At 30.8% G+C, this 23,445-nt stretch overlaps 1 protein-coding gene across 1 annotated transcript; it reads left to right on the forward strand.

Annotated features, from left to right (window-relative positions):
* On the forward strand, positions 5,458-22,453 carry LOC18589629 (GPI mannosyltransferase 2). Its single transcript, XM_007014678.2, has 8 exons — positions 5,458-5,923; positions 6,006-6,111; positions 7,355-7,447; positions 7,536-7,731; positions 9,518-9,696; positions 9,944-10,191; positions 10,442-10,614; positions 22,025-22,453. The coding sequence occupies exons 1-8, from the start codon at positions 5,569-5,571 to the stop codon at positions 22,190-22,192; spliced, it is 1,518 nt and encodes a 505-aa protein (XP_007014740.2). The 5' UTR covers positions 5,458-5,568; the 3' UTR covers positions 22,193-22,453.

A 23,445-nucleotide genomic window follows, 5' to 3' on the forward strand; every position in this document is an offset into this window, starting at 1 on the left:
TCTCCACAAAGCTCTCATGCCACAAAAGGACTTTGAAAAACATTAACATCTTAAGTATCAATTTTTTGAGACAAAGCATCTACGTTGACGGCCAAAGCACTGATAGCTAATTCATAATCACTAGCAACCCTTCTTGGCACAAATTGTTCAGATGTTTACTGATAGTTACAATAATTCATCACCTTAACCAAAAGTACCTGAAAATAAAAAAAATTGAATTAAGACTAATTTGCTTGGTATTAGTGTTACTAAAAATTCTAGAAACAATTCCTCAGCAACGGGCACCAAAAACTTGTCAGTTAAAATTTTACTATGCAAGTATACGTATCGAATAGATAGTATAGAAGCAAGCAAAGTATCGATCCCATAGAGAATTGATCTAAAAGTTTACTAAGTACTAAAATTATAACAATTTAATCTTATCCAAACAATCAAAATTAATTAACTAACTAAAACTAATTAACCAAAATTTAAACTAAAAAGAAAAATCAATGTAATAATAACTTGACTAAAAATCAAATCAAACAAGCCTAGGATTATAATATCCCTCACACTTCATCTATATCTTAACTCTCTTACTTAACTTATTTCAATAGGTTAAATTGCTAACCTAGAGTCCTTAATTATTTATAAGGGTCTCCTGACTCACTTTATAAAAATATCTACTTTAACCAAAACACTATATCTCAATGTGAATTGAAATTAAAACAGACTCATTAAGTTCAGGCTCTAATCTGGTTACATAAGGCCTATAGGTATATCCCTATCCTATACGTAAATCAATTAATATGATCATATGCTATCCAAATTTAGTCTACACTAAACTTCCTTTTCCAAGTTTGTTTAGGTTCCTAAATCAATTTAATTGATGATCAAGCAATTAAAAGCATTAAGAACAAATTGGAATAAACAATTCAAATCCCATTAAAGATAAGCAAGAAAGAGATTAAAAATTTAGATTACATGTGAGTTCAATTGCAATCCTAGAAAAATAGATTAGTTCATAATATCTAATAAAATTCCATCCAAAGAAATTTAGCCATTACTCCAAGTCAAAGGAAATAAGAAAAACACAAAAGCAAAGAGAGAAAACTAATAGTTGGAGCTTTGTGATCTTGATTCTCCCTCAAATTCTCTTATTTTCTTGTTTTGTTATTTGCTTCAAATCTCCAGTATAGTTGCTTGTTGCCTCTTCCTTAAAATCTTTGAAAAAGGTCCCTTAAATAGGCTCTAAATAACCTAATTTCCAAAATCCCGTCAATTTTTTTTTAGTTTTTAAAAATCGCTTAGCGCCGCGATGCTGAGCTCTCTGGAAAATTGCATGTGTGCTTTTTTTCATTAATGTTGCAGCCTTGTTCTCCCAATACTATGGTAGTCTATCAAATTCAAATGTGAGTTTCACCTTGATGTGTTCCCAACTGGGCAAAGTGGTAAACATAAAAGTCTTAGCCCTGTCTCTTAGCTTTCCAATGAATTAAGAATCACATTAATTGGACTCCTAGATTGAAAGATATACTCCAAATACTACATCATGTTTAGTCTATGAGTATTGCTGCAGTGCTCCGACTTAGACAAATATTTTGACCATGATCCGATCAGAATTGGGCAAATTGGTAAAAATAAACATTGTAGTCCTTCTTTTTAAAATTCTAGAGTTCTAAGAACCACCTCATTTGGAGTTTTGTAGAGAGAGATATGGTCAAAATACCGAAACACATATGAATGAAGCCATCACCATACTTGCATTGATTTTCATCAAATGAGCCTTTTTCATCAAATTTCCTACAAAAGCAATAAGAGAAATTAGCAATAACTACTCTTAAAGTAATTTAACACAAAATAACATAAAATTTAACTAAAATAACTTAAATTAACTACTCAACATGTAATCAAATTTAAACAAGAAAAACACCTAAAATGCTATGGTTTGAACCTAAAATCTCAAAGATCTAACTACTTAAACCCCCAAAATGTTTCAAAATAACTCTATATAATAGAGTTATCAAGCATCAAGAGCATAACACAACATAATTTAAAGCTTTTTTCCTAATTTTAAGATCAAACTTTGGTTTATTTAACATAGATAACGCTAACAATGAGTAGGAAGATTGTATGCCTTTAAACTTAGAAGTTGAATTCACAAGGTCAAAATCCTGCACCAAGGAGCAAGGTTTGTTGTAAACCACAAGTTATCTAAATGTCCAACCTCTAATGGCAATCCACACAAGCAGTAAGTTGGAGGTTGGAAAATCTCTAAGAGAAAGAGGAAAGTCTAGGTCGATGGACTAGTTAGCTAGGGGGCTTTGGGTTTCACTTTTTAAGGATGTTAAAAGCTTTTGTGCTCTTCATGTGTATTGATGTGTAGCCTAAATATTCTTATTTATATGCAATTACACTAATCCTAACCCTAATATGATTTGCATAACTTTTATGCTATTTATAAAATTACTCTAATTTAATTAAACATTTTCAATTAAATACTTGGCGTTCCAAATTTCTTTGTAATTAAGTCTAACTTAATTCCCCATTTTGATTTCCCACATAATCACTCTTAATGATGTGATGCATTAGGTTCTTAACATGATGACAATAAAATATGAATTATAATCCTAAGCCAAATAGGATTGGATGAGTCAAATTCATTTGCATTCGTAATCAACTTTGAATTGATTAATTCACATTTATATATCATAATTGACATTTAGAAATGTTTCATGACCACTCAAATGTTAAGAAGAGTCAATGTGATTCGACTTAACCCTTCAATGCATAGTTTTGTCGTGTAATTCAATCTTTTAATCAACTAATATCCCATCAAGACATAATGCATGGTACAGTGTGTGCTTTATATATATCTTGACTATGTTAGCTCTTGAAACTAGTAATCATCTCTTTTAATGAAATTTAAAAATTCATTTTTGAATCTAATTCTACCTTTGCCAAGGATTTTCTTCTGAGTTAAAACATGTCAAGGATATTTCCTTTAAAATCACTTAAGGTGGTGAATCCTATATATGTTGATCATTCATTTATTTCCATATGCTTCATGTTATACAAAAAATCCATTTCATTTTGACATCTTTGGCTAGGACTACACAAGATAGTATCAATGTATAACCCTTCACATACAAGATAACCTTATGTTTAGTGAACTTGCTCATATAAAAGCACCCACATGTTTATTTAAGCATTTTCATACTTCAACATATGAAATCCAAGCTTACTTCTCAATTTAGAAAGATAACTATTAGCTTGAAAATGACTATAGTTTTGATTATTTAATTGCATGAATTCTTGAAATTACAAGCTTGTCTGATTTAATTGCATGAGTGTTTTTATTCTCTTTAATGTTCACTCTTAAGATGTCTAAGTTGCAAGATAGATGCACAAAATGAGAAGCTCATTGATCTTCACAACATCAAGTTTGTTTCAAGCCAAGAAGTTCATTCTCAACTCAAAATTTGATCACAAGGAAAATATGGCCAAAGTTACATGCTAAATTGATATAGGAATTGAAGATCTAAAGGCAAGAATTGATCCTAAAGCAAGGCAAGTTGATCCAATGGCAGAATGGTCAAAGAATAGTTGAAAAAGTGTGAAGTATAGAATGCATAGTTGACCCTGTGGCAAGATGGATGAAAAATCATGAAGATAAAAAGCCATATTCAACCCTGACGAAGCTATAGTCGACATTGAGACATAATACATGCAAAAATCAAGGATTTAAGAAGCCATAGTTGACCCTGACAAAGTTATAGTCGACCTTCCAAGCTCTAATGTAAAAAATACAAACTTTCATACTCAACTAAAGATGACTATTGGACATAAAATTCAAAAGAAAAATGGCTAGTTTCCTGCTTTAATGACCTCCAATAGCTCCAATACTTCTTCAACTATAAAAAAGACCATTTAGAAGCATTTCAAGGTGAGGAAGAAGAAAGAAAAAGGGCCAAACTCTTGAAGATCATGGTTTTGAAAAGAAAATAGAGAAAACCAAGCAAAAACAAGCCTACTTGAGTTAAACGTTCTTTGTGCTTACACTTCAATTTTTTATCCAATCTTTTTATCTATTGTTAGACATTCTTCCTCCATTGTACCAAACTAGCAAAATTCACTTTTTAAAGACAATATTGCTATTTCTTGTAAATGTTCTAACTCATCCTTGAAAAATTATTGTGGATTTGTGGTTGAGCCCCGTTAAAAACCATGGGTTGTGCTTGCTCCACTAAAGGCATTGGTAAGGTTTGTGGTTGAGTCCATTAAAAACCATAGGTTGTACTTGTTCTCGATAAAAGGCATTTGTAAGGGTTATGATTGCTCTCGGTAAAAAGCCATTTTGAGGGTTTAATACTTGATCCTGTAAAAAGTACATTTTCTTGAGTGGATTTGAAATACTTTGGTGAGCAAGAGAGTAGATGTAGGCACTTTTAAAAAATCGAACCACTATAAAATTCTTGTATCTTGATTTAATTTTATGCATTGTGATTTATTTTTGAAAACTTGTTGTAGAAAAATCATTTAGTTTGTTTTTGACGTAAGTAGGTGATTTATTTTGTAAAAGGTTTGATTTTACTTAGTCTCTTCATTCTTATTATAACCTTGTTTTGCTACATCTCATCTCAAGACAATCTATTTCATTAATTGCTTGTATTTTTCATCTTCATTTTTCACATATTGATTTGCTTGTTCATTAAATCTTTTTCAACCCTTACTACTTGTCTATTTCTTGTTGAAAAGATTTCTTGAACAATTCTTCTCAAGTTGTTTTTATTTGATCTACATTTGGAAAATATTTTTTAAATAAACGATCAACTATTACTTCACTATAGTTGACTACACCTAGTTGATTTTCATTTTTCAAAATATTTAGTGTCCAATTCATCCCTCTCTTGGATATTCACTCTTTGAGCTAACGTTTCTAAAAATAACATATGTCCATCTTTCAATATTATCAATATGCTGACTTGATAAAGCATCGATTAGGAAGACTTTAGAAATAATGCTTTGACGTGAACGAGGATCTTATAATTACAACACTTCATAATTTATTTTGCAAAGCATATTTATTCCATGAAATTTATCTTTATAAATAAATAAAAACAATTATGTATGAACTTATAGATTAAGAAAGAATTTATTAATAAATGTAATGTAAAATATAACAATAATACATCTCTATATCCAACGGATTTGTTATAGGACATACATTAACTCTATCACCATTTACCAACAATAAAATAAAAATAATAATTTTAGTGTTTATGTTGTATAAAAAATCACAATTTTGAGCTTATATCGTTTAAATATTTGTTATTAATTAATATTAATATATATATTTATTAAAATCTCAGTCTAAAAAATTCATTAATCCATTCATTATAATTCATAATATATTTTATTTGGATAAAGAAATCATTAATGGCATACTCATATTTGTTCAATTAAAAACGTTGCCTGGGTTTATTATGTTGTGAGAGTGTAGGGACCTTAGTTTGGAGGAAAATTTGCGCCTTGTTCAAAACCAAAATCTCTCCCATTTCTTCACTCAGTCCCTTTCCAAATGCGAAAATGGCATCACCCTCCAAACCCCCATCAGAACAACTGCTGAACAATTCCCACCAAACCAAAGTCTTGAAGTCCGCAATCCTTTCAAGGCTTCTCCTATTAATCCTAACCCTCCTCTGGCGGACGCTTCTCACTCCATACGACACCTCCGCGCCCCTCAACCCCGCCTGCCTCAACAACCCTTCTCCCTCCCCCCCTCCTCCACCTCTCCTTCCCTCCCTCGCCTCCGCCATCGAAAACGGCATCGTCTGGGACAGCGTTTACTTCGTGCGGATCGCTCAGTGCGGGTATGAGTACGAGCAGTCCTATGCGTTTTTGCCCTTATTGCCGGCGTGCATTTTTATCTTATCACGCACAGGTTCGATAATTCATTACAAATGTGAAGAATAGGATTGTAATTATTGACTTTCTTTTTTGATTTATTTTCTGTTACATTGCAGTTTTTGCGCCGGTGGTTTTGTTGATTGGTCATAGGGCGGTTTTGGCATTGTCTGGTTATGTTATTAGCAATGTTGCATTTATTTTCGCCGCAATATACTTTTACAGGTGAATTTTTCCAGCTATTTGATACCCAAAATGTTTGGGTATTCTTTTTATTTTATTATTGATTTGAGAGGTACCAATAAATAATTTTTTTATCAAATACAATTTTGGGGGAAAGAGGATTCAAAGGGATATGTCATACATGCACCCACCGTTGAGCAAAATGCTCAGGTTCCACTAAATGTTAGATTTAATGCCATAATAATAGCGCTTTAATTTGCAATTATAGATTGTGTCTGTGTCTATAGCATCTCTTATAGTTTTTTACTTTATAATCAAGAAATATGTAACTGATAATTAACGTTTGCATCTTTGAAATTTTTGGGTGTTTCTAAATTCACAAATTGGAGTAGACAGGCGATTTGTAGGTGGCTATAGAACTCAGTTTCTGACTCTTGTGTAATGGTGAGAATTAATGTAGTATAAATGTAAACATTGTGTTGTTTTCCTGAAAGATTAATGGAAATTGACTTTGGAACTTACACAAAAATAAATAGTTTGATAACATGGCCGCAACTTCTTTTACCCAAATTTTAAGAAAGCAAAAATCCGTCCTAGATGATGGTTGCTGTTATTGAAGTGCCAGAATTTTCTACCCAAAAAGCCTGTGCTTGTTTGAACTTGGACCCTGTGATTTTGTAGCTTAGCCATCAGGCTCTTATTCATAGTAGTTCTATTATTCCTCAATGAGAACTCTCATTGGCCATACCAAGCTTTAACTTTGGCCACTTAAATGTTTTAATATAGTGCAGACTTATGAGGATTTGACTAACATATTAATAGAAGCCATCCTGAACAGCATTGCTTTGATCACTTCGTACTTCCCCTCTGTAACTGTGACTTTGAAGTGGTGGAGCTGGCATTTTTCTCTTTTTCTTTTTGTTTATGAGGTTATATATTATAAGTAAAAATTACAATTATGATCAAAAAAATTTTAGTATATATCAAAGAGTACATATATGTTTGGTAATTGGAATGGTGCGAAATATGGGTATCTACTGCAATTATGATTTAACTATTGTAATGTGTAAGTACTAGCTTTTCTATTATTTTTTTTATCTTAAAATCGATGAATTATAACACTTTCTGTTGTGGCATTAAGCCCTTTTTTTTATGATCAGATATTGTTGTCAAAATTGTTATTACTTTGTCTTCTATTGTTGCTTTGTATTCTACATTCGTAGAGAATGATAATGTTTTGCTTTAAAACTTATGATTGCTGTTCTCATGCTTCTTTCTCTAACAGGCTTTCGGTTATTGTTTTGAAGGACCCTAATGCAGCACTGCAGGCTTCTGTTTTGTTTTGCTTCAATCCAGCATCCATATTTTACTCATCAATGTACAGCTCTCATTTCTTTGTTCTTACATCGATTTTCAAAGGGTGAACTTAATTGTGGATTCTCTTTTCTGAATGTTTGTGATTGCAGATATTCAGAGAGCTTGTATGCTCTATTTTCAGTTGGTGGATTGTACTATTTAAAATCTCGTGCAAATAATATTGCTGTGTTTTGGCTTGCTCTTTCTGGTTTTGCAAGATCTAATGGAGTGCTCAATGCTGGTTATTTTGGTTTTCAGACAATGCATCAGGCTTATGATGCTACGTTCCTGAAAAAGCGTGCTTTTGTAAGTTTGTGTTTTCTTTGGTTACCATGCTCTATTTGCAGTCAGTGCTTATTTTCCTGCAAGGCTTCTTCATTTAAGCAAAGTTGAAAGGACTATATTTGAACTTCCTTCATTTATCCTGTTTGATCAATGCATTTTACCAATTTTCTCTGTGTGTAACAAGTGCATTTGATTTTTTGGAAAGAAATATGTCCTCAACATGGACAATAGGTGTAGATGAGGCATAGATGTTGGAGATTCATATAATACTGTGCAGTTCTTTTTGAGAAAGTAAGATAATTTTGCACATTGATACTACTATAGTTTTCAACATAATGGCAATTGCTTCTAGACTTATTAATCAGCATCAAATATTGGATTTATTGACCTTCAATAAATGGAATGGACATTAATCCTTAACATCTTAATTCAAAGGTTCTCTGTAGCTGACACTTAATCAATATATCTCTGAGCTTATATGCAAACATGCTTTTTTTTCTTATCATTTTTCTTATTTTAATTCTGACTGTGCACGACCATGTAGGAACCTAGCCATAGGTGCCCTAGAAGTTCACATTCTACATTTCATGAGTCCATTGATTGAAAAGTACTAAACGATTTACCAACCTACTTAAACAAGCAATGTTCATTTCAATCATTCAGTGACAGGAAGTTAAAGTTGGACAACCACAATACTTGCTAGTAGTGAGCTATTGGGATTGGAATTAAGCTCTTATCTATTTTTGTTAATAAGATAGTTATCTACTTTTGTTAATAAGATAGTTATCTACTTTCGTTAATAAGATAGTTAGGTGACCAAAGACAAACTCTTATTTAAGTTTTAACACGTCTCCTCATGTGCAAGTTGAATGAATGTTTAATGGGCTTTGCATGTGGGCTCAAGTTTAGAAGAAAAGTGCGAACTGAAGAAGCATTGCACACAAAGCCTCTTAGTAGGTGAGGAATTAATGAAAAGGGGCTGATGATTATAGGATTCGAACTTGAGACCTCAGCTCTAGTACCATAATAATGAGATAGTTAGGTGACCAATTATCTCAAAAGTTTAAGCTATTAGAGATGGATCTCTTTTAAAATTTAACTTCCAACAGTTTTATTTTTGATGCTTTATAGTAACTCTTTAATGCATTTACTAGAAATATTTTATTTTCTCATTTTAAAGTTGATTTTTTAACACTACTGTCTTCATCTGTTGGTTGTTCTATATGCTTCGCTAAATTTTAACTCCATGCGCATATTGACTTTGTATGCAGATTAAGAAGAAAATATTGACTTTGTGCATGTGAAGTTGCCAACTTTTTTTTCACACGCTTTAGTCTTTAGCTAAATAAAATGCCTCAAAATACAAATAAACAATAAAAAATAAATAAATCTTTTTCCTACTAATTATGATTGACTCTATGTATTGTATTGCATTAGTCTGTGCAATTTAAGATCAAATTGTAAGTACAGTGAAAATGAGGACATTTTAGGTTTTCAAACATGTTCTCTTTGGTCTTCTTGTCCTTGTGACATGAATATCTTCCTTTTGATCACATGTTCCAACCAGCGCATTTGTAGGTCTTCTATTGACATGTGTAACATGTTTCCTTAATTTTGTCCTCAATGAGTGTGGATCATATCAGAAATGTCAAAGTAGCAATAATAGTTACTTAATCCCTCGTCCGTTGATATTGAGCAAATTGGTAAAAATCTTGTTTTTTATGTCTAGTATACAATTCTGCTTCAAAGTTGTAACTAGTTTATGGGAATGGATGGTTTCATAATTAATTTTCTATTTCCATGCTAGTTGGCATTGTGGATTCTTATAAGTGGAGCACTGCGCTGTATATGCATTTTTGTTCCGTTTATTACTTTTCAAGCATATGGCTACTACAATATATGTCTCGAACGTTCTTCAGATGAAATGAGGCCTTGGTGTAAAGCAAGAATACCTTTTCTATACAATTACATTCAAAGTTATTACTGGTAAGTTCTTTTGCAGTTGGTCATAGTATTCCATTCATTCCATTTTATTCATGCATGAGATGTTAATAATTCTCAGGTTTTCTAGTTGCTAATTTAAATAATCCTGCTTATGGAAACCAATAATTTATCTTTGGCATCTAGTATTTTACTTTCAAAATTGATTCAGATTCGGATTTTGATGTGATTGCTTTTCAGATGCATGCTTTTATACTTTACATCTTTTCACATTTTTTATTTTTCATGCCAGGGGAATGGGGTTCTTGAGATACTTCCAATTAAAACAATTGCCAAACTTTCTACTGGCATCTCCAATATTGTCTTTGGCAGTTTGCTCGATTATCTATTATGTGAAGTCACGACCTGAAATCGTTTTATCATTGGGTTTTCGAGCTTCAGTTGAGGAAAAAAGTTCCATGGCTGCAATTTTTTCCTTAAAGAAATCTCACAGATCCAACAGCCCCCAAATTTCAGAGAAATATTCTTCTAGGAGGCAAGGTATTACTTCCAAGAACAAAATGGCTGGTCGATTGTGGATGCTGCAACTTATGTCACTGCATGGTTGTTGATTTGACCTAGGTTTTGATGACTTTCACACTTAGTGGTTATTTTAGTACTATGTTAAGCATGCCTGTTTGTTTTTGTATGTGTACTCAACCTTTAACTATCTTCCTTGAAAGATAGTATATTAAAAAATTTGTTGGAACAGTTACACCACCTGTTGAAGCAATTGTTATCTTTGTGACAGAAAATCATAATCTTAAATTGAGGAAGATAACAAGCCAAGGAAGGGGTGCTGCTGAGTTCATAATAGATCATGGATCATCAGAGAAGCTAGGATATGCATCTGCTTCTATTCTCCCATTTATCCTGCACTTGAGCTTCATGGTAGCTACAGCATTTTTTGTCATGCATGTCCAGGTGAGTTTCATTCTTTTTTCCTTGCTTCCTTGAAACTGCTTAAGACCACACTATGTTTACAAAAATTTAGTAACATTTTTGCAAGCATTAGATCAACCTTTTTCTTCAATTCTTTCCTTCCCCCTTCCCACCTCTTTTAGATTCACTAGGGGCTAAGATTGTTGTTGAAACTCCAATGGTATGTTTACTCTTTTGGTGGGACTTATGTCTGAAATGTCATGGTGAATCAATGATACTTGGAATAACCCACTTTTGGTCTGTCATATTTGTTTAGAATCCTTAATGGACTCAAGGAGGTCATGTTCAACACTGTTAATTTAAATCCTAGGATAAAGCTTGATTGTCCCTCCAAATTCTGTGGAAATATTACTTATGTCTATGTTTTCTTCAGTGCAATAGTAAGGTTGCTCCATTGAGACATGGCACTGGTTCATGTAGTTGAAATAGATTCTTTACAAAGTAGGGGTGTTATGTGTGTGTGTTTGTATGTCTACATATATATATGTATATAACTGTATGTACGTACGTATGTATGTATGTATATACAGAGAGAGGGGCAGGGAGATGTCCAATTTCATTGATGTAACAATTGATAATTTGCACCTTTTGGTAAATTTCTGGTGTAGCTAGTGGTTTAACGAACCAATTGTTGGATTTAACAATCCATTCACTTTTTTTTTTTTTATGCATGTAAGGTTTTCAAATTTATTTGATAGCTGTATCACATGGATGAAGGCATTGTCTTTCATAGTATATATTTAACAATTAAAATTTGATATTGCCATAAATTTAGTTAAATAGGTTCAGTTAATTTGAAATTTGACATGTGTGATTGATATGAATATAGAGTATGGAATATAATGGTTGGATTATCAAAATATAAATTGTACAAAGAGATATGAAAGGGTGTAATGGAAAGATTGTTACACAGGTGTAAGTGAGTCCCTCCTATATATATATTAATTGGCACAAGTGCAGGAAAACTTGTTTCCTCTAAACATTGGCTTCCCCTTGATAGGATTTTTATCCATCACTACTTCAAGTTAAATAGTTTAGTTTATATAGTTTCGAAAGTGTAGGACTATATATGAAAGAACAAAGACCAACGTACTTTACTATATATTTTAAATTTTAATTAAATAACTCAATTTTATAAATGACAACATATATCACATAATTTCAAAAAATAAAATTATTTTATACATTTTTAAAAATTAAAAGGCATTTTTCATTCATATGTAATTTAAAATACAAATAATTCTTAAATTAGGTAATTTTCTTGTGTTCAAGTAAAATTAATTATTTATTATTTTTACTATTTTAGCAACTTCAAAATTAGCAATGCTTTCTATAAATTTCAAACATGTTTATTACATAACCACATACACCAAATGTATTTTACAATTGTGAGAAAATCAAAATAGTAAATAAATGTTATCAAAATAAAAATACAAAACTTGAAAAAGTATTGCTAATTTTAAAGTTGGTAAAAAAATGAAAATGCTTTATTTAAGTTTACTCGAATGCAAGAGAATTAACTAATTTATGATTTATTTGTGTTTTATATTATACATGAATGAAAATTGTATTTCTATTTTTTGAAGTTGTGTGAAAGAAATTTATTCTTTGGAGTACTATGATATATGTTGTCATTTACAAAATTGATTGATTTAATTAAATTCATAGTGAAATATGCATTTTGGTTTTTGTGTATTTTCATACATTATATTATTCTATAATAATTATATAAATTGAACTACTTAATTTGAAAATGTCTTATCAAGAGAAAGCTAGTTCTAGAGTAAACAATTTGTGTTGTGGTTGTGTAATTTGTACTTAAAAGTTTGTTTATATATATATTTCATTTATGGCTATTCATCCCAACAAAACCAACTTTTCTCCATCTTATCTCCTGCTTCTCTTGGAGATCTTCCAGTTGCCTTCCAAGTTGCTAAGCAATTTTTGGACAACTGATGATATCAAGTGGTTCCTTTAGTGCTTAGTTTTTCTTTCTTTTATTATTATTACTATAAACAAAATGCATGTGTATCAACTCTTAGTTGAGTTGAATTGTTGAAGTTAAAGGCATTTTTTAGCCAATTTGAACTTTGTTCCTTACAACATTGTTTTTGGCATTAAGACCAAATTTGCCGTTATGTTATTGATCAATGTTGAGTTTTGTTATTGTACTTTGATTGAATTGAATAAGGTTAAGTTATACTTTAATTTTTGAACAAAAAATAATAGAGATGGAATATTTTATGGAAATTGTTGTTAAAATTTAACTACAATAATGAAATATTCCATCTTCATTAGTTCTGTCTGAAAATTAAATATGGTGGCAAAATTTAATGCAATTGAAGTTCAGTGACAATTTCAATATTGACGCATAGTAGAATAACAAATTTGTTTTTAAGCTTTTTATTTTTTATTTTTTGTTTTCACAAATGAAATTGTTCTCAAATCTTTAAAAGTTTCTATTGTAACACCCCATATCCTAGTAAGCTAATTAATAAAGACCTCAAGGGTGATGTAAAGGTCAATTGAGGTCAAATAAGATATTTTGGAGCATAGAAAAAAGAGAAGAATTTTTTAAAATAAAATAATATTAAAATAATGCTACTTTGTTGAAAGTCGAATTTAATCATATTTTGTAAAGGAGGTGTTAATTGGTTAAGTTTGGCAAAAGTAGGGGGAGAGTAAAAAAAAAAAAGTTTTAAGGAAATGAAATATTGGTGGGGCGCATGTTTCGTTATAAAATAAAATATAAATGAGCGCATATATATATATATATATATATATATATATATATATGAATGCATATATATTTAAATATTATTGTGATAAATTGGTGATATGCAAAATGGACATTTTGCATAAATATGTGCAAAGGAAGATTAATAGGAGATTTATAAAGTTAAAAGAATTGTTAAAGGACTTACTTGAAAAGAAGAAAAACGTTGAGAGGTGAATTATAATTACTGAAACGTTGGAGGATCAAATGGAAATTTATGAAAAGTTTAAGAGACTAAATTATAGAGGATAAAAAGTTTAGAGGGTTAAATAGTAAATGAGGAAAAGTTAGAGGATTTATGTGTAATTTCGTCATTTTAAGTTGAGTGAATATTTAATGAATATATTTGCATTATGGAAGGGTAATAGCTGCCCATGCATTAGGAATTTTGGTGAAAAAATTTGTTTAAGACCATGGGGTGGTTTTACCCATGGTAATATTTGAAATTCGAATGGCTAAGTGGGACTTGCGAATAAGCCGTAAACTTACATGCATAAAGTTATGTGGTGTAAAGAAGCTTATCAAGTGAATTAGGAAAATCATAGTTTGAGAAAACTAGTACATGGTTTTAAGACAAGTAAAGGAAAGTTGTTTACATGACATTTGAATTGATGTGGAAGAAAAGAGTAATGATTACATTGATGTGAAAGAAAATTAAGCCAAAAGGAAGAAATCCTTGGGAATTCGCCCATACAAGGAAAAAAAAAAGAGAGAAATTGCAAATGTAAGTGAAATGTAGGTGAAATGTAAGAGAAATGCAAATGAGATGAAATGAAAATGATGAAGATAAAATGAAATTAAAATGAAAAGAAATGTTGCATGAATTTCCATTGGGTCGAGGTGGTGGCAAAAAGGAAAAGTGCAATATTTACATAGCATTTGGTTTGAAAGAAAAAGAAAAGAAATTGAAAATTTATTTTGAAAGCGTTCCTACCTTGTTACATCCGCCATTAGCAAAATAGAAAAGAAATGCTTGCTTTTTACCTTGTGAAATTCACTCCACCCTTGAGAGTAAAAATACTTAGCTATTCTTTTCCTTGAGTAACTTGATAAGTTATTTCACTCTCAACAAGTTTCCACCATTCTTGACTTCAAGATAAATCCAAAAGCTTTGAGGGCATTCTTCTTGGGCTTTTTGATGGTGTTTGAGTATGGAGAAGAAAAGAAAAAAGAAGAAGTTTGATTAAAGAGGAAGCATGGAGAAAAGAATTGTCAATCAATTTGCCATTTTTAGAAAGAACTAATTGTCTTTTTTTTCTTACAACCCGAACTACTCCATTATTCTTACAAGGGTTCTATGGACATAAAGAGTGATTAAGAGCTAAAATATTTGTTAAGGAGGTAAAGGTTTCATTTTTTATTTAAAATACATAACAAACAATTGAAAGTTTTAATTTGATTTATGGCATTAAGCGAAAGGTTCCGTTTGGAGGGCTTGCTGGAGGTTGTGGTAATAACGGTTTGAGCCATGAAGGTAAAAGATTTTGAGTTTAAGTGTTAAGTATTTATTATGGCTTCTAATGCTGACAAAAGAATATAGCAACTTGGTCGAAATGTTATATGTTAAGGACTTGAGAAAAAAAAAAAGAGAGAAGAATTAGCTGTTGCATTTTTGAACAAAGGTGTTGGAATTAAAAGATTCAATTGGGTGCTTATGGCTCACCAATGTAAGTAGAATATATATGGTGATTTGGAATGTAAACTACAATATTGACATGTTAGGCACAAACAAGTATAAATTATTTGGAATTGAGTTGGATTATTAAATTTTGGAAAAATAATATAAATTTATGTGTTTATGTTTCTGATCGTGGCATGTTGAAATTTATATGCAATTTATATTATTTTTGTGATCGTGGTGTGTTGAAATTGCATATAAATGCGTTTATGAACTACATAAATTTGAAATAATCCAACTCAATTCCAACTCAATAAACGCATAAATGGAAATTGCACGTTTGTGATCGTGATGTGTTGAAATTGCATATAAATGCGTTTATGAACTGCATTGTTTCAACTTATTATATCCACAATCAAGCATGTTGTTTTCACATGCCAAATCATGTTTCAATAAAATGATTTCGTGTATACATACATACTTGGTTTTTATGATGATATTACATCATGTCTTGCATAAGATTTTTCGTGCACATAAATAGTTTTGATATGGATTTTATGTATTGCTCACGGAAATTACTTTAAAATGGGACATTGATTTTATCTTTTAAATGACTGTACGATTTTGGATATTCAATCATGCTTGAAATATATAATTTTTATGGAGATTTCGAAGCGTTATTCTTACAAAACAACACAATGCTTGAATGCTATGCCATGTGTAAGTAAAATGTGTTTATGTATTAATTATTTGAATTAAAGGTATGATATTTACTGTCTTGGTATAACTTGGTTTTAATGCAGAGATTGATGATTTTATGAATGAGACATTCGATAGTAGGCCTATTGTTAGATCAAATTATGTGACCTTTATGCACAAATTATCCATTGGCTAGCATGATCTATGTAAGGGGAAGAACTCCTGATGTAGTAAGTTGAATGTAAGGGGAGAACCCTAATATAGTAAGTTGAATGTAAGGAGAAGTACCCTGAAGCATACGACATAGGGCAAAAAACCCAAGTTTATATTATGTGGCGAGACCACAAATTTTTATGATGTGGCTATGGTCATGGGTTAGCATATTTAGGAATACATATTACATGAGAGAGGATCCACAGGCTTAAGACCTATTCGAGATTAGTTTTCTTGTACTTGGTTTGGATTTCAGTTACGGTATGGTTATGTTTATGTAATTGTTTTTTTCATATGGCAAGTGATTGTTATATACGTGGAAAAACTTATATTTTCCAATTAGTTACACACTTGAAAACCATTGTGTTCTTGCCAAGTTCATCATTTTCATTATCTAAGCTAACATTTGATTTGGGTTAATGCTATATATACATAATGGTTTTCAAAAGTGCATATTACTTGTTTATAAGTATAAAGATGATTTTATTACGATATAATGTTGCATAATCATATATTGTTTTATATTTGCAAGGTTGTCTCATTTGATTACTGAGTTATTTGTCACTACTTTGATTTTTATTCAAATGTTCTTCCTTTATGTTTGTTTTCCGTCCTCACCTTGTTCACTAAGTTGATGATCACTGATTCTGTGCGATTCACCCCACTATTTTATTTTGCAAATAAGTGCTCAATTGTGTGCATTCGTTTCGAGGTTATTCTCTTACCATGGTGTACGTAATGGCATCTTGTAGTACCTTCTATGTCATTTCGTTGCTAGAGGTCTTTGAATCTATTATGTGCTTGGGTTAGCTATGTCTAAGTAAATTATGAGAAATGAATTCTAAGTACCAAGGTTATGTATATTTTTTAAAAAGATGTAAAAACAAGGATGTTTCTAAGTATACACGTGTTAAATGAAGTGTGACAATTACTCAAATCTGGTTATAGTTAATAAAGAATATCTTATGGTTGCAATTAATCAAGTGTTATGACATTCATGACTACGATTGATATACATCACATAGAGAAGAACACGATTATACTTTATTATCTTGAATCATATTGATTTAAGTAAACATACTTAAAGTTTTAAGACTAGTGATTGAATGTTCAGTAATTGATAAGAAAAGTTTAAATTAAGGCTGGCTTAGGACTTGACGAATTTACTTGCAAGACTCGAGCGTTGGTACCGATTGTGGAAACTAGTCGTTACAATGTTGGTATTAGAGTCTCAAGTTTAGTCGAGTCTTAAGAATTCCTGTCTATTAGTGAAGTTGTTGGAGTTCATGTAGAATCTTGTTTATGATTTGTGATTACAATACAAATAATAGACAAGAGACTACATAGATTTCCTATTCATCTAGAAAGCCACCTTACTTTCATAAATAAAGTAAAAATATTGGTGACACTCTTGTCCGGGAATGATGCCACCCAACACACAAGCCACCGTTGGAAAGATCTCAGAGCGAGACGCTCTTAATGAAATCTTAATGTAATGATATACTCTTACGACTAAGGTCGAAGAAGGTGGAGTGCGACTAATAGGTCCATCCATAATAGTTTATTCATTTTTTAAAGCATAAACTTTAACCCATGGCTGTTGATGGGAAGGAGTTGGATTGTATTGAACCTTTATTATGGGCAATAAGGAGCGTCTATCACTAAATTCCTATTAAAGTAGTGGAATGAATAATAATTGGCATGATTGGTTTGAGGATTACGAATATGAGTGTTAAGGGAGGCATAAATTGATATCCATGAGGATAAGAATTGTTGGAGAACATTATTGTGATCATGGGGTCGATGTGGGTGGTGCCTCGGAATTACTATAAATGATTATGGGGAGTTCCATACATTATAATTAGGTTTTTCGAGTTGTAATACAACCCCAGAAATTTTAGATATTATTATTGAATATAGCGATTATTAATTAAATACTATTTGCTTATACAACTTTACCTTACATCATAATAAAATCATTTTTATGCTATTGCAACATATAACATGCACCTTTAAAACCATTATGTATGCAGCATTATTCCAAATCATATGTTAGCTTAGATTATAAAAACCAATTTACATGACAAGAACACAACAATCATTTGTAAGTGTGTAAACCAATTGGAATATATAAGTTTTTCCGTGTATGCAGCAATCCCTTGCCTTGTAGAAAATGGTTATATAATCCATAACCATGCCATAATTAAATTTAAAACCAAATAATGGAGAACCAATCTCGACTATGACTCAAGTTCTCGAGCCCTCTCCCACATAATAAATATAGCCAACTATGCTAACCCCGTGGCCCCAACCATGTCATAGAAGCTTGTGGTCTGGCCGCATAATATAATCTCGGGGTCTTGTCCTTACATCACATGCTATGAGGTTCAGCCTATCACATTAGGAGTTCTTTCCTCTACATTTAGCATACTATATTAGGAGTTCTTCCCCTGACATAGATAACTTTGTGCACAAAGGTCACACAACTTGTTGTGACAATAGGTCTACCATCAAGTGTATTACTCATAAAATCATCAATCTTCACGATAAAATCACTTTATGTCAAAATAGTGGGTATCATACCTTTAATTCAAATAATTAATACATAAACACAAATTTTTAGGCATGGTATAGCATTCAAATTGTTTCGTAAGAATAAAGCTTCAAAATCTCCATAAAAAAATTATATATTTCAAGCATGGTTTAATATTTAAAACTGTACGTTCATTTCAAAGATAAAATCAATGTTCCATTTTAGGGTAATTTCCATAACCGATACATAAAATTCATTCTAAAATCATTTATGTGCACGAAAAATCTTGTGCAAGACGTGATATAATATTATCATAAAAACAAAGTATGTATGTATACACGAAATCATTTTATCAAGGCACGATTTGGTATGTGAAAATAACATGTTGATCATGGATATGATAAATTGAAATAATGCAATTCATAAACACATTTATATGCAATTTTAACGCACTACAATTACAAACAACTTGCAAGACATCTTTTAAGCTAAAGAGTAAATAAGGGAAGTAACCTTTACCATATATATACGTATATAGTATAGAAATCCATTTATAAAATTTTGACACAATCACAAACATCCTACTCATTTCTACCAACTCATACTTTTCACAATTTGCATTCAATGCACAAACTTATATATATTTAATATGGTATAAGGAATATAGCCTTTAAAATAAGTACGCCTCACTCACTTCCTTTGGTGGGGAATTTTCACCAATTTACCAATCAACCTTTCACCATTCTCTTTAATGTATTTAGTTGCCCCTCCAATACTTCCAACAAGCTTAAAAAGACCAATGTTGAATTTGTACAGAATTTCACATTTAAATTTTTACTATATTCTATTTTTTAGCTCACCTAATTCAAGGGTCGAGTGCTTGATTTAGTGTTAAGAATTTGGCTTTCATTTACACTTTTCCAGCAAGCTCTCTAAGCTTCACTTTAAATTTGCATTTTTTTTACAAGGTTCAATAGTCCATCTCAATTCCAAATAATGTATACTTATTTGTATCTAACATGTCAATATTGCATTTTGCATTCCAAATTACCATATATATTCTACTTACATTGGTAAACCAAAAGCAACCAATTGAATCTTTTAATTTAAGCACCTTTGTTTAAAAATGCAATAACTAATTCTTTTCTTCTTTTTTTTCTCAATTCCCTAACACAACATTTCAACTAAGTTCATTATTTCAAACGAAGCTGTTGTATTCTTTTGTCAACATTTGAAACCATGGTAAATACTTAACACTTAAACTCAAGATCTCTTATCTTCATGGCTTAAACCGCTATTACCACATTCTCTAGCAAGCCCTTTAAACTGAATGTTTTGCTTGCTGCCATAAATCAAATAAAAACTTTCAACTTTTTTTTTTTAGTATTTTAACTAAAAAATGAAACTTTTACTTTCTTAATAAATATTCCATCTCCTAATCACTCTTATGAAGTCATATAACCCTTATAAGAATGATGGAGTAGTTCGGGTTGTAAGAAAAGTGGATAATAAGTTCTTTCTAAAATTGACAAATTTATGACAATTCTTTTCTTCATGCTTCCCCTTTAACCAAACTTCTTCCTTCTCTTTTCTTCTCCATACTCAAACACCATCAAAACGCCCTAGAAGAATACCCTCAAAGCTCTTAGATTTATTTGGAGATTAAGAATGGTGGAAACTTGGAGAGAGTGAAATAACCTCTTGGGTTGCTCGAGGAAAAGAATGGCCAAGTATTCTTTCTCTCAAGTGGGGTGGATTTCACAAGGTTGGAAGCAAGCATTTCTTTTCCTTTTTGCTAATGGTGGATATAACAAGGTGGGAAAGCTTTTGTAATAAGTTTCAATTTCCTTTCTTTTTCTTTCAAACCATATGTTATGTAATGATTGCACTTTTCATTTTTGTCATCCCTTCCACCCAATGGAAATTCATACAATATTTCTTTTCATTTCATCTTATTTGCATTTCTCTTATATTTCACTTACATTTGCAATATCTCTCATTTTTTTTTGTTATATGAGCCCAAGGATTTCTTCCTCCTGCTTAATTTTCTTTCACATCAATATAATCATTACACTTTTCTTTCACATCAATTTAAATACCATGCAACAACTTTCCTTTACTTATCTTAAAATCATGTACTAGTTTTCTCAAACCATAATTTTCCTTATTCACTTGGTAAGCCTCTTTACACCACATGGCCTTATGCATGTAGTTTCATGGCTTAATGGCGGGTCCCACTCAGCCATTAGAATTTTAAAGATTACCATGGGTAAAACCACCCAATGGTCTGAAACAAATTCTTTCTTCAAAACTCCTAATGTATCGGCCGGTATTACTCTTCCATTTTGCTTTACAAAATGCAAATATGTACATTAAATGTTCAATTAACTTAAAATGGTAAAATTACACATAAGTCTTCAAACTTTTCCTCATTTACTATATAACTTTCTAAACTTTTCATCTTCTACAATTTAATTTCTTAAACTTTTCATAAATTGCAATTTTATCCTCCAATTCTTCATTAATTATGATTTCACTCTTCAAGATTTTTCTTTTGAATTATGTCCTTCAACAATTCTTTTAGGTTTATAAATCTCTTATTAATACTCCTTTGCACATATTTATGTAAAATGTCCATTTGGCATGCTCATTTATACTTTATTTTATAACAGCACATGGATCCCACCAAAGCCCCATTTTCTTAAAATTTTTTCTTTCTCTCCTCTAGTTTAGCCAAACTTAACCAATTAAAACCTTCTTTACGAAAACATGATTAAATTCAATCTTCAATAAAGTAATATTATTTCAATATTGTATTATTCAAAAAATATTATTTTATTCGAAAATATTTTTTTCACCTTTCTATATTCTAAAACATCTTATTTGACATTCGAAACATCACCCTTGAGATCTTTATTAAGTAACTTGCTAGGGTACAGAGTGTTACAATCTTTCACACTTAAAATAAATTCGTCTGCAAATTAAATCAATGTAGAGGTCAATAATCATATCCCTAAGATTTTGTCACATCATTATCGTTTGGCACACCCAATCTAGAATTCTAATTTACACAGTATATCGACTTTCATTCCTTATAGAAAACTCCACAATGTCATCTAGAATCAAAACATTATTATCTTTCAAAGATTGTTTCATCTTCAAAGTAGGGGTCAATAATTTTATATTGAATTTTGTCCTGTACCTTTATGCATTAAGAATTAATGTCTACTTTATAAGTTTTAAACATTAAAATTAAATATGCTTCTTTTATCTGTGTCATAGCTTTACCAGTTTTGTGCAATTTCTTGGTGGGGGGGGGGGGGGTGTGGTTTGGGAATTATATAAGGAAAACGAAGTTTAAAAGGATTCATGATAAAGGAAATTTCTTCCCTACAACATGATTAATTTCAATGATTCAGAAACGAATCATTGAACCTTCCATTACTTGTTTGATTCTAGATTTTCTTTATTTTATCATATTTTAACGGATTAATTAGTTCAGCAAAAGGTAGTTTAGAACTGAACATGATTTAAATGTTTTAATGGTTGACAGGTAGCAACACGATTCTTGTCAGCGAGTCCTTCTGTTTATTGGTTTGCTTCATTACTGATGACTTGTCCTAGTATGAGTAAGAGATGGGGATATATGATATGGGCATACAGTTGCGCCTACATCCTTCTGGGTAGCTTGCTCTTCTCAAATTTCTACCCTTTCACTTAATGATGCAAGCCAATCCTTGCAATGAAGTTGTACCCCTCTGCAGCACCCCTTGATAGGTCTTTAGAGGCAATGAATGAGACAGGAGCTTGCATGGGTGGCTCCTTGACGGGTCGATAGCTCTACACAGATTTACCACTGGCAACCTGTAGCCAAAACATCTTCAATTGGATGATGAAAAAACAGCTCTGGATAATTATCCTTGTATACTTCAATATTGAGAACAAAATAAAATAAAATAAAACTAGTTGATTTTGCTTTCTATGATTTGGTCATTTTTGCATTTTACACAGGCCATCCAATACAAGTCTGGTCCATTTCTAAATTATATTTTAATTTGCAATTAATAGTTAATTGACATAATCTGAATCTTAGAAGTGATTAAAAAATTACATTTAAAAATAAAAAACAATTGATTTCATGTTAGTTTACTTCAATATTATACTAGAATTTTGCTTGTGCATTGCTGCGGGGCAAAATTGTTTTATTTGAATGATTTTTAATTGTAAAAAACATTTATACTTTTTTCTATGTATCTTACTATATATACGCTAATATAAGTACATTGTAAAATAACTCGCAACATTTATATTAGTAAATAACATTAAGGGATTCTTTTTCATATTAATTATATTGTTATTGAGAACAATCAATTAAACATTTTAAGAGGTTACTTTGATATATAGTTAACAAAATGGAGTTTAAGATAACATATGAAATTAGTACTTAAGCATTTATATATTTTTGTTATTTATTATCATAAATTAATAGTTGATTGAGATTTTTTTTATTTTTAAAATCCATATATGATTTTATCAATTATACAATAACTTAGAACAAATGAAAAAAAATAAAATAAGGAAAATAATAAAATACTTGTTATGAAATATAACTGAAAGAATAACTTTAAGAGATATATGAGAGAGTATTTAAAGGGAGTAAAAGATCTTATTCAAGTGTATATTTGTCAATGAAATGAAGGGCATATTTATAGGCCAATAACCCATTGAATCATAATCTTAATCTAATTTTATCTAAGAGTTCAAATCATATTACATTTCTTGTATCTTACCTGTTGGGTTGTTTAACTTGATCTGCACTTCTTGAGTCATAATATAATGGGCATTCACACATTTGTTCATAATGCTCTCCCTTTAATGTCCATTGTATTAAGAATATGCCTCCTTAAAACTTTATTAGGAAAAAACCTCATGAGAAAAAAAATTTGAGTGAGGAAAAAAAAGTACATAAATTTT

This window comes from Theobroma cacao, chromosome 9, assembly GCF_000208745.1.
Source record: "Theobroma cacao cultivar B97-61/B2 chromosome 9, Criollo_cocoa_genome_V2, whole genome shotgun sequence".
Taxonomy (NCBI): Eukaryota; Viridiplantae; Streptophyta; class Magnoliopsida; order Malvales; family Malvaceae; genus Theobroma; species Theobroma cacao.

Excerpts from the sequence above, each read along its gene's own strand:
- LOC18589629 (XM_007014678.2), top strand. The coding sequence starts at position 5,569 with ATGGCATCACCCTCCAAACCCCCATCAGAACAACTGCTGAACAATTCC. Across the intron at positions 5,924-6,005 it reads TTTTATCTTATCACGCACAG|TTTTTGCGCCGGTGGTTTTG; the intron begins GTTCGATAATTC and ends GTTACATTGCAG. Across the intron at positions 7,732-9,517 it reads TCCTGAAAAAGCGTGCTTTT|TTGGCATTGTGGATTCTTAT; the intron begins GTAAGTTTGTGT and ends TTTCCATGCTAG.